This window comes from Dermacentor silvarum, chromosome 3 (genome assembly GCF_013339745.2).
Source record: "Dermacentor silvarum isolate Dsil-2018 chromosome 3, BIME_Dsil_1.4, whole genome shotgun sequence".
In the NCBI taxonomy this organism is placed as follows: Eukaryota; Metazoa; Arthropoda; class Arachnida; order Ixodida; family Ixodidae; genus Dermacentor; species Dermacentor silvarum.
In genome coordinates, this window is record NC_051156.1 from 107,545,907 (window position 1) to 107,558,441 (window position 12,535).

Consider the following 12,535-nt stretch of genomic DNA (forward strand, 5'->3'; position numbering starts at 1 on the left):
GTACAAGTAATTTCCCCTAGTTGTCCTTGGTGTCATTGTTTGTTGGCTTCTTATGGTATGATTGATAAAAATCGGGCCCCTCGGTTCCCTTTCTTCTCGTTGACTACTATATGGTGTCACAAGTTCGAGATATCCGTCCGCAAGATTACGGACAGTTGATAACTCTGATACCAGTTGCGTTTGTGCTCCGCTACGACCCTGACAAGTCAAGCGACAATGAGTTTCCTCTGTTTCTTAACGACGTGGAATAGATTGCTACGTCAAGCGCTCCATTTCGTTCACGCTATGCCGAGATCACAGTGTATATGCATGCGCGAACTTGGAAGTCAGTGTTCTGGCGGCGTTTTTCCAAGAACCCCTTCGCAACGGCCCCCTCATTAACGTCGCGCTAAGAAACATGACGTCAGCAACGTTGTTTACCTGTCACTCTGGCGTAACGATAGCTCGCCGAGCCAGGAGGCGGCTGTTTGGTTTGAGTCCAAAACACATTTGCGTTGCAAGGCGCCCTCGTTTGCTCGTGCTTTGCGGGCGCAGCTGCGCCTCGATGTGGCTGCGCGCGTATGCGATTTCCCTTTGCCGCGTTACTAAAACACTTGTGTGTGTGTTTTACAGTGGGGATTCTTTTGACATAATAAACACATTGCGGTTCGGGCATCTGGCCTTGCTAATTTATTTTGCTAAAGACGCAGAAAACAATGTACCGAGAGCGGTATTATCAATGGCGGATCTTTTCCCCCACGGGATTACGGTATCACTTTTCGAGTACCACCTTTTCAAGTTGTAATTGTCCAAAACGTGAGCTATAACGAGCTCAAAGCGGTGTTTACGAAGCCCATCTCTCTCCCAGACAAACACCCCATGAAGGAAAGTCTGGCACGTGCCAGGTCAGGGTAAGGTCTGTACCCGTTTTTACTGGTTGGGTTTCTGGCGGCGGGTTTCGAACGAACCACCTCCCGCAACTGAAGTAAGTGGACGCCACCAGAACACCCGCTATATACCGGGTGTTTCGGCGAACACTTTCAAAAATGTTTAAAGGTTGCCTGTGACAGATAGCAGAATTCTATGGTCCATGAGCTGGTCTACCCGAAGAGGCGGACATTACTTGCACAGAAAATTGAAATACCTAATCGACTGAGAATTCGTTCCAGGTGGATCCGCCTTGCGAACTCCACGCCTAGAATTTGTAAATTGCATTATGAGCCATAAGGTAATTAGTCGATAACTCGAAGCACATGGACGCTGAATATGACAAATCAGTTATGCGGAAATCCGCAAGCGACGGCGTACAGTGTACCGCACAAGGATTGGAGGATAATACGTCAGCTACGAGAGTGCATTGGAGATTAGGTGCGATCGAATGCCAGCCGACTAGTCCTTCCTCAGTGCACATACACGACTGCAGCGTCATATCGGTCACATATTGCGAGCGTGTTGTATACGAACGTTGAACTCACGTTTCAACCAGCAGAGAAGAAAAAGAAAAGCTAGAACAGAAAGATAGAACTCTGCATTCACGCACTGTATCATTAACTTTAGCGCGTAATGGCACTTAGCGTAAAACAGCACGAGGAGAACAGTGTCTTCTTCCCTTGCGTGCCCTTTTCACTCTTGTGGCGGCTGCGCTGAGCTTCACCTTGAATCGGTGCCAGTAAAATTTGGCGGCTTCAGGACCCGATTGTGTTGGCGTCACTTTTTGCGGCAGGATGTATGGCTGGAGCTTGCTTTCTTTTAAAATTTTGTTCTTTAGTTCTTTTTTTCTACCTCGTACCACTACGCCGTCTTCAGGTCTTTGTCCCCTTGGGCGCAAAAGAGCCTCCATTATTTTCCTATACACACGGCAGTGTGGTGTGTTGCAGTTCCTTTGTTTCAGTGAGCGCGCTCGTCATCGAAGAGACGGTTTAGGAAATCTGTGCTGTCCGTGAGTCCAATCAATTCCTACAGTATGTGGAAAACGATCGATCTTGGTGTATACCGGTACGGTTTTTCGTATACAGGTGGTGGTTGTGGTTTTGTTTTCTTCGCTCTCCCCAATAGCCCTTCGAGGCGCGTGGCGCAAAATTGTGGACGCCAAGATAGCGCATCAAAAGGAAAGCCACTGATGGAAATAATGGTATTTAATACTTGTCGCGTGCATGTCGAAACACTTCTGATTGGACCTGCGCTGCGAGTTTAGATAGTATGCGTAAAGTGTTTCAGCAAAACGAGTTATAAGGTGTAGACGATTGGCTGTTTGCTCTCGGTGTCAGTATGTCGTGAGGTAGTGGGCTTTCACTTCTTTCATATTTTTGTACGAGATTTTACATTGGGCATATTTTCAAGCGTCTGGATAGGTGCTTTCAAAGTATGCTAGCTAGACATGAAATACTTTGTTTCCATATCTGACATTCATGTAGAGAGTGTACGCATGAAGTCTACAATCCCTTAACAGGACTAATTTCACGGAAGAACTGAAAAAAAAAATTCTTAATATGTTCTGCATCAGTATACGCTTTTCACGATTCTGTAAAGACGGAAAATGTGGCTAAACCAAATTTTCAAAGGGCAGAATTGATTGCCGCTTGAAGGGGATAGATAAGTTCCGGTGGCGTGCCGGAACCATAGTGGGCTCCTTACTCCTGAACATTCGCCCACAACCGCGCTATGCGCGCCCGTCACCGTATTATCGGCGACCGAGGCACTTTTATGTTACTGCTTTCGATAAAAGTTAAAGGTTTTGACTTGCAGTTTTCACTTGAATCCTGAAACTCTCCCCGCAGCGCATAATAGCTTTGCTTCAGTGTTGTTGTGGGAATTGCAGAAAAATGAGTTAGAAAAAGGTAAGGGGGCGGGGGGGTACAGGATGAAATTGCGATGATGTCGGGAGCGTGCGCTGGTTTTCATGTTGTGAGCACTGCTGGTCATTAGTGCGCATAAATTTTTTTCTTCTATAATCGTTCATGATCTAGCTGCCCAGGCGATGTGCTTTATAGAACCGCACCTTGCAGAGGAATTTTGAAAGCCGTTTCTGGTTACGTGGCTTCCTTAAAGGCCAACTGTAACGAAATTTTGTGTCACGTAAAAAGCCTTAATTCAGATATTGTAGATACACTATCTCTGTGCAGAATTTTACGTTTGAAATACAGCAGGTGCGTCACGAAAGGTTCGCAAAGCAGGCGTTTTTGATAGCAATACTGGGAGGGGAAGGGGAAGGGGGGGGGGGGGGAGAGCGCCCCATTATTGCTCACCGGAAGTGACGTATGATTCAGATCGTGCGACTCCTCGGCATGTCCTCCGATATTGTGCTGCCCGCGGTGCGCCGAAGAATGGAGGCGAAGTGCTTAGATGTACGTTATATCGACCAACCACCAGATGCACGCGTCGTCGGCTCAGGTGCTAATTAAAGGCTGCTAATAAAAAGAAGTAGACAATTACCAGCCCCTTACCTTTGCCGAGGTTGCTTCCCTATAGTACATACTACTACTCATTTATGAGCAATTCAGCGAAAATGAAATTTCGATCAGTTGGCCTTTAAACGGCTCATTATGCAGGAGGGCTTATAGTGATGGCTTGGTGAGTACTGGAATTTGCTGTGACCAACAACCACGGGGTATAGCTGAAGATACGTTGCCATTCACAAAGTCGAAGAGTGTAGCAAATTGCAAGACAGGCTCAGGCGCTCCCGTCATGTTCGCATGACCGGTATTACCGTAGTCTGTTTTTTTTCTTCTGTTGTTACACAGCGAAGCTGTGTATGGCTAGGGTTCTATGCATTTTTCGTGTCCGTCAGCAGATCTGCGTGTGCAAAAATTCAGCTCCCGAATTTGATGCAAAATCGCTTCGTTCTCTCCGGTGTTCGCGCTGTAACGCTGTGGTCTTATTTTCATTGTAGTGTAGTAATTCGCCCACGATGGCTCGAGCGAGCCGTTTTTCCTGAGAGTGACGTCATTTCCTTTTCTTTCCCTCCCCCGTGTATTGCAGTGGCCGGCGACATCAGGGCGCACCTGCAGTCTATGCTGTACATGCTACGGCGTGAAGACACGCTCAAAATGGTGAGTCGATCGCCTTTATTATTATTTTTTTCTTTTTGCGCGAACCGGAGCAAAATACCGCAGCGAACGAGTCGGGATTCTGTCGGTAGCCCTTGTATATGTGGCTCGCGAGGGGCGAATACCTGAGCAATAATTGTGTCCGTGTTTCGCGCTGACGTTGCCTATTTCTAACGCTTCGAGTTGAATGCCTCAGCCCCTGTCAGGCGGTTATCGCGCGTTCGATTTCCGGACCGTGATGAACTGTAGTGTAAACAATGGTGTTGATTTTCGAGACGCCCGTATAAGGCCGCCTTCGAAGTGATCTGCGCGAATGAAAGGATAGTGGCAAGTTTGGTTTCACTGATCTACCTGTTCCCTGCAGTAGCGTTGACGTATACCGTACGCACTGTCGCTGAGGTTGCAGAGATGCAGAGCGGCGCGCTTACGGACACTTCTTACAACAAATGGGCACAACGACCCTTTATTAAGGCGAAAGCCGTAGGTAACTCACGCTTCGAAAATTTGACCGTCCGGAAAATTCAGTGGCACCAAAATTGATCGTGCCATCATATATGATCTAAAATACGACCATCGGCGAGATTAATTAAGACACAGTTAATTAAGTCACTCGAACCCACGACCTTTGGGAGTAGAACCTACGACCATCGGTGTTAATTGAGGCGAAATTAATTAAGCCACAGTTAATTAATTCAAATAGAGTTAAGGCACTCGTAACCACGACCTCTGGTGGGAGAAAACAAGTAATAGGAAGTGACAACGCATGCGAACGAACGAGAGTGTCAAGTAACTTAATGAATGTCTCGTGAGCGCGCACAGCCTTCATCATTCTTTAGCGCACGTTGAAGTGACTGTCAACTTTATTTTTTTTTCTTAATGCGTATACGCACATCTAGCACTATATAGTCGTCCGTACAAAGCGAAATAAGTATGTACACTCGACTCGCGCATGCGTGTACGAAAAGTGTGGTTCTGCGAGCTTGGATATCTTCATCTCTCGTTCGCGATTACAAAAGTGTACCGCACTGGTTATCGCAGTATCGACAGGGCGCGCCGCGATTGCTGCTCCGTGTATACGCTTAAATTCTCTGCCGCTTTCTTGCGGAACGCGCGCAGGCAAAGCGACGGGCGCGCAGCTGCTTTTCTCGTCTTTTGCCGCGCATGTGTCGCTGCTTCCGGCGCGCGGGACCGGCGACATCCGAGTCTGCTGGGAAAACGACGAGCTTTCCCGAAAGCCCGGCGCCGTTATTTTTCTATCTGTCCTGTCCTGTTCTCTCTCTCTCTCTCTCTCTCTCTCACCGCATGGAGATTTCGCGCACTTTCGCTTTGAGCTCGGCTCTTCCGGCGTCTCCTTCCTGGGAAAATTCCGCAAGGAGCGCAGTCGGCCTTCTCATCTGCACGCTAGACGTTCTACGGAACGCGTCGTTGGACGACAACGCACAGCCTGCCCTCATGCGAGCTAACCAATTGCGAGGGTATAGCGCGACGATTTTCGCGAATGTGACATTGCTGCGGTAAGATCGCAGCGGGAGCTGATAATGCGTTGTCTTCTTTTTCTACCTTTGCGTATAGAGAACTGCTCTAAAGAGCTTTAGCATAACTTGCTTAGATGCGAGGTCAACGCTATACGAATCGTTTCACACACTTCAGTCTCTTGAGGTTTCTGTGACGAGGTGGTCCGAGATGCCGTTGCATCTTACTCCACAGTTGCCGCTTGCAGTTTGAATGTTGCATAATTCTGCGTAATTCTGCGAATTGCTACTGCGCTTGGCCACTTTCAGAGATAAAAGAAAAATCTGGAAGACCGCCAGATGAGGCCCAACAGGCGCGTTGCTCAACAGACAGCCCTCTGTCGTTTTAGTTGGTTCCGCCATAGTGTTGGAGTTGTTGTAGGTATTAGACGACGGTGCTCTTCCAGTTGTTTCTCTTGTTTTAATTGTTTGAGTTCAGGTGAGAGAGGCCGTTGTTTCGTGCACTTCACGTATTTTCCAAACATCAACGCCGTTATTTTGCACCCCGTTGAGTGACGTAGCGTTCGCACCGTTTTGAGAACACACCAGGAGTCGCGTTGACGGCGGCAGTGTCGCGCCGTAGTCGCGGAGTTTTCGATCGACATGCTAGCCCACGGTGAGAGGTGCGTTTGGCTGGTCGCCGTATAGCAAGCCTGTTGAATCCTCGTTTCGAGTGCTGCGAGCCCCTACAGCGAACGATCTGCCAGCTGTCTGTCGCGATTCGCGCTCTCGACAAAGACCTGACCCGCATAGCCCTATACGCCACATGCTATGCTTGCTGTATACGATGTCTGTAGCCGGTCTTCGCGCCCGAACAGAACTGCTGAGCTCCAGCTTGGGGCTTGCTCTAGCGCCCACCCCATCTTCTGGTCTCCAACCTCCTCCGCCGCCGCTTCTCCTCTCCTTGTTCCCCGCGCAATAGCGCCGTCACTCGAAGCCGACGTTTCTTGTCCCGGCAAGCGGTCTGGGGCGCCTGGTCGCGCTTCGCGGTCCCCATGCCAGGAAGCGCTCCCCGCCCTCCACCTCGCGCGTCGCCAATCTGTTCGCTTTCCGTCTCTGTTGACGGACGCGGGAGTGGGGGGACACGGTCGCTCGCCGTAGTGTATCCTTGGCCCCGTTTGCTTTCCAGAGCTTCGTGGGGTCTCGCTAGCTGTTCGTTCGTTATTTCGGGCGCAGCGTACACCAATGGGTGGTTGTACCGACAAGAAGCGTTTACTTTCGCGCGTTGTGTTTTCTGTTGTTTACCGCTGGAACGGCGGGCACTCCTGCCGCGCTTCGTAATCTGCGCTGAATGTCTACATATGACCTCGCGTTGTCAAACGCACTGCCGTGTCCTGTCCACTTGGTGAAGATAACGTAACTTTGAAGCCATCCATAATTGGCGACACCAATGAATGCTGGTGGACCCGGCACTCGGTTCTATTGCTCGCTGATATCGATGACAAAGCCGATGACTACACCGCTTTTGTTGTCTTTGGGTAATATTTTCGTAAAAGCGAAAAGTCGCCGTCGTGCTGTGGGGCCAGCGCGATCCCTTTCTTAGGTGCGATTAAGCCTCTCTCCTTCCCCAGTCGTCTCGGGACACTTTCCCCGTCCCTTCCCTGAAATGTTTTACAAGACCCGCTGAGTTGAGTTTTCGTGCTTATTTACTTGTAATTAACAAACGGTCCTGTAGTATTGTCTGACAGTACCTCACTATTAAGATGCGAAGGGGAGCTGGTGCGTGAAATTCAAGGTGGCAGCGGTGCATGGCCCCTTATTTCCGAGCTTTCATGCTGCTTTCCTTAACGTGCGCATTCTTCGCTCTCGGCAGGGTTGACCTACTTACGTCGTAGCTTAAGCTCAATGCTTTTTTACTGCCCCTTGGCTTGTACGTAGGAGCTCAGCGTCTGGCGACGCCCGTGGACCGCGACTGCGCTCTGCGTACGTGACAGGTGCGGGTTATTGAATGGAACCACGAAGGGGGGCGTTAGTGTGTGCATGTAGGCGCACGCGCAACGTTCCGAAATTGTCCGAAAGCGAGGAGGTTTCCTCAAGCTTCGATGCGCGCAGTTTACACGTCTCGCCTGCCTTCCCACCCGCACACGCTGCCTTTCGCCGGCGCCGCGTATATCAGAGGTGTGTCGAAACTCGACAGTGTTTACGGAAGGGCGTAGAAACGAGGCCGGGGCGGGGATCCCGGCGGCAGCGTGCACCGTGCAAGCGCGCGGCTGCACGCGAACACAGGTAGCCGCTGGTCGTGTATGCCTATATGTATACGAGGGGGGCACGCTGCGCCTGGGTGGGCGCGCGCGCTCGCGCGGGCCTAATTACTCCGATTACCCCGTGGCCCCGCTCCTCGGAGACCCGGCCGAACGGCGCGCGCGGTGCAACAAGTGCACCACCGCCTATACGGCGACCCGTTCTCGCGCGTCGACTGCCGGCGTTGCGAGTGTGTTGCTTTTATTTCGCGGTGTGTGTGTGTGTGTGCGTGTAGCGAGTTGCCCTCGTGGGCGGTGTATTATGAAGTTGACAGCGATTGCGCTTGTGAATCCCTTCGCTGGCTCGTTCCGCGACAAGCGCCGCCCCTGCAAAGGAGTATGTCCTCCCGAGTACTGCTTGGTAGAATTGAAAGGTTGTAGACGCTACGCTTATACGGCTAGTTGGAGCCCTTAACGCGTAGCGCTGTAGTGGCGCTGCAGGGCTTCTTTCCGTTACGTTATCGCGGCGCGGACTGTCTGTCGAACGATGCTGCGTTGTCCGCTTCTATTGTGACCGCTTCAGCGCGTTTGTGGCGTGACTCGCTTCGTTAAGATCGAGGAGAAGAAAAGCGGTACAAAGCAAACTTGAGCGCTCCATTTGCTGTTTGAGCGATGCAGACTTTTCGCTTCTAGTTCTCTATGGCGAGCTGACGGTTACACAGTCACGTGTGAGCCGCGCGGGATTCGCGCTGAGAGGGTTCGCAGGGGTCTCGCCCAGCTGCAGCTAAGTTCGAGGGCTTCGTGCCTCACTTTGGGCGTGTGGCAAAGGCCACACTATACACACACACGCACCAGAAGAGCTTAGCTTGCTGCGCCTTTCGCAAGCCGCTCGGGTTGCCGCCTCTGGTGTGTTTGTGCAATTCTGCCTGTCTGTGTGTAGCATTGTCGAAGCACGATGCTGAAACAAGTGCGCCATCTCCACGGTTGTGTGCGTCTCGAGGGCAAGACCGTTTGCGCAAACGAAAGCCGCTCTCGTGTGGCGCAACGCGCGCGGCGGCCGCTTGCTTCGGAACGTGCGCATGTGACCGCGCCAATTTAGAGACCGCCGGGCGGGCCCGCAGCCTGCGTTCTGGCACGCACACGAGGCCGACTGTGATGCAGCTGCAGCAGAAGAGGGGCTTTTTTACCCTCCCATGGACCGCTCGCTCAGCGTGGGTGTTAACGGATGTCGAGCTATATGCTAACGTGTAAACATCGAAAATTATGTAGCTATAGGACAGGCATTCTTTGACCGCGACTCCTCTTCATTACTGATTGCAGGTGAAGAAATCCAGGCTGGAGTAATTATTTGACTCTATTCCAGTTATCTTTCTTTTCCCGAATCGCACGTCCGTTTACAGACGGAGAAGAAATGCCGAACTTCCTCGCGGCTTGGCCGATATTCGTCAGGGAAATAAACGAATGGGCGAATCTACGGGACACTAGCGCAGTAGTGGCTACTGAGCTGCGTGCGAATTGATGTTCGCTACTGTCTGTAGCTGGTCGCGCAGGTGCTGAAGCGTGCACCGCGACGTTAATTCCAAAACCTATATCGCATAAATCCTCGTTCAAGGTAAACAGTGCGTCCCTGGCGTCGGCTATAAACGAGTGCGGTCGAACCGTATATGGCGGTGTTTCTAATTGGTAGCTATACTCGCGAAGCCTTAGGGGCCGCGCTCGTAATAATCTCGTTATGCGCGCAATGTGGTCCTCTCGCGCTTCCGCCCACCACTCCAAGGTGCGGAGCCGCGCTTGTCTCTCAGGCGCCCCGAAGTGACGGAAGTGCTCTCCACTGTGCGCTCGGTCAGTGAAGCGGCGGTGTGTATAACAAAGCTTGCCATCGAAGCTCCTTTCCCGTCGCCCCCCTGCTGCGTGTACCTTCTCCCGCAGTTTATAGAATGCTTGGGAAAAAGTAGCTCGGTGTCGCGCACGCCGGCACACATACAGTGCGCGGTATTTCGTGGGCGGGTGAGAACACGCCTGGATTAAGCGAACAGCGCCCGCGTGCGGGGGCGTTGAATGCAATCTCGACCTCATTTTACTGTTTGCCGAGGCTCACGTTGCGAATAGGCGGGCGCTATGAGGAAAAACACCTGTGCATGCCGCCTTCTTGTGTATATAAACGCGTCCGACGTGCCGTATATCTCAACAATCGCTGTGCTGTCGAAGACGCGGAGGCTCGTTCGCTGATCAAAACGGAGGACGTGGGCGAATACGTGGAGCTCGACGCGGCTCGTTCGAATCGCATGCCGCGTATTTCGCTGAATTTCCTTAGCATATGCGCCCGGCTCGGATCGTAGTTAGGTTACTTTGTTTCGTCACGCGCCAACCAGCAATATTGTACAGCGCGCCGTTCTCGTTTGCGCTGGGAGCCCATGCTGATCGGAGACGCTTGCTTGCCATGCAGTTAGGTTGTGTATCCTTCGAGGTAAAGATGTGACGAGGAATATATACAACCCAGTTGGGATAAATTGGGAATGTTACGGCTTGCTCTACGGTCTCCAGCGTTATGAACAAGGCACGACCGCACTGATGGATGTCGTCTAGCTAGGTCACGTTTTTTGGAATTGCGAACACGTCACTCACTTTGCGAGCGGAGGGAGGCTTGGTACGCCATAATGGAAAACCGAAACTCATTTACTGTTTTCCTTTACTTTCATTTCAATCTTTATGGTGAAAAAAACCATTAGTCTAAATTGCTGGGTCGCTTTTATCTTTCCCAACTGATCCGCATCTTTTTCTCTGGTTTAAGCTTTCTCAACTGGTTGGGGTTGTCCACTTACATCAGTGGAGCAAAAAAAGCCTTAAGCTTTTCAGGAGTGTGCATATGCGTCACCTGTTGTCGTTCACGGTGCGTTCGTGATCGGTGATCTACAGAGAATCTCAGGACTGTTCATATTGAGCGAATACACGACAGCAAGCATATTTGGGAAGCCAGACACCCAGTGAGTGTACCTTTGTAAAAATAATACTCTGCGGATGCAGTCTGGTATGATTGTCAATGTAGGCAACTAGCTGAACCAGTGGGTTCATAAGTAGGTGAGGAACCGGTTCATAAGTAGGTGAGGGCAAGCCGCGCAAGCCTTCAGACGCACTATCTCTCCGTATGTATGTACAGGGTGTCCCAACTATCATGCACCAAGATCTTAAGAATTATGCGTAAGTGTCAAATGACCCATTGAGTGAAATGCCGCTCCAATAACGTGAAACCTGCAGGTAGGTGCGAAGCATGCAGTGATGCACCGCTAATGGGGTCATACTGCCTTAAGCAATGGCTCATAACCCCGTAAACGTGGCCTCCCCATTACGACGACAGAAGAGAAGTGAAATTCAACGCTGAAATGATGAGCGGCAACGCAGCCAGCTGTGGAAGACGACGACGAACGCGGGAGCAGTGGCACGATCGCGTGCCGAGCGCGAGCCGCTTGCTTACCGTGACTAGAGTGTACTAGAGTGTACTAGAATACTTGGGTAGTGGAAAGAGCGGCGGGCAGCGCGTGAGGCACTTGATGTTAACGCTACCAGGTGGCGCCAGCGGCTCCTAACCGAGCACCAGCAAGCGCTCGAAAGCGGTCAGGCAGCCGCAAGCTCGGAAGTTTTCTTTTATTATTACTGCAGTTATGCGTAGTACTCGCGCTGCAAATGTCATTGATAGCTTATGAGCGAATTAATCAAAGCAATATGACTTCAGCAGGGCTAAGCTTTCGTCAGATTACCTCCGCTGAGGAGACGGCGCCAAGGCACAAAGTGCGTGATCGAAGCTTCGCGCTTCGTCTTAGGAGATCTTGCGTGGAACGGCGACATCTGCGTCAATTTACTGGCGTGTTAATACGAACAGCCCCTGTGAGATGCATACATCACGTCACGAGTGCACGCTCCGGGCACTTCGTACTCCCGCCAGTTCTCTTATCACAGGCACGCGCCTTTGCGGCACTAACAGACAGCAATTCCAGGTGTTCTGCGCGTTTCTTTTTTCATATTTTGGAGTACATTTTAAATTAAATCGCGATATCATTATGAGGCACGCCGTAGTGGGGACTCCGGGTTAATTTAGACCACCTGGGGTTCCTTAACGTGCACTCAATGAACGGTACAAGGGTGCTTTTGCATTTCGCCCCCATCGAAATGCGGCCGCCACGGCCGGTATTCGATCCCGCAACCGCGGGCTTAGCAGCGCAGCACCAAAGCCCCTACGCCACCACGGCGGCGTAATGTTTTGTCCCTGGAGTGGCAAACCTCTCCCCTTTTGTTACGGTTTTCTCTTGTTCCTCAAACACAAGACGAAGCTATCGTTTCATTTAATACTGAAGCATATAAAATGCAAAATTGAAAGGAAAAAACATTTTTTACAGACCAATGTTTATTAAATCCGTTGGTCAAGACATGTGCACCAGGTATAATCACAACACAATTTGTTCAAAGCTGGTGTGCGTAAACTGTTCACGCGAAAATTTAAAGGAACGGAGTAGGTTCCCTGAAAACCAAGCAAGCACGCTCATGTGCAGCGGGCGTTAGCTTTAGGTAGTTAGCAGTTTCGGTTTTCTGGCACCCAGCGCCAGAAAAAAAAAAAAAAAAAGTCCTTACAATGAAGTGCAGACGGGTAGTCGGCTAGTCGCAAACCGTTGACGTTTCCGAGTGTGGCCTATTGTCTTTGCGGTGCAAATTCCTATTCCACTGATTCATTTAGCTCACGAAATCCGTGTACCGACTCTTGCAACCTCATCTCATCTCCCAATTATTGGCTCATACCCACTACGGGGGATGCCAAGAATCCGGTGAT

General features: G+C 50.8%; 1 protein-coding gene across 5 annotated transcripts in view; it reads left to right on the forward strand.

Annotated features, from left to right (window-relative positions):
* The window catches only part of LOC119445669 (uncharacterized), a 286,202-nt gene that overhangs the window by 211,620 nt on the left and 62,047 nt on the right, over positions 1–12,535 (forward strand). For 3 of the 5 annotated variants that reach the window (XM_049663499.1, XM_037709951.2, XM_049663497.1), the window contains exon 4: positions 3,958–4,028. The exons of 1 other annotated variant lie outside the window; for it this stretch is intronic. In XM_049663499.1, the coding sequence (XP_049519456.1) occupies positions 3,958–4,028 (71 nt within the window). Of the gene's footprint in view, positions 1–1,896; positions 1,919–3,957; positions 4,029–12,535 lie in introns of those variants that run through there. One more of the 5 variants, XM_049663500.1, reaches the window with a different exon arrangement.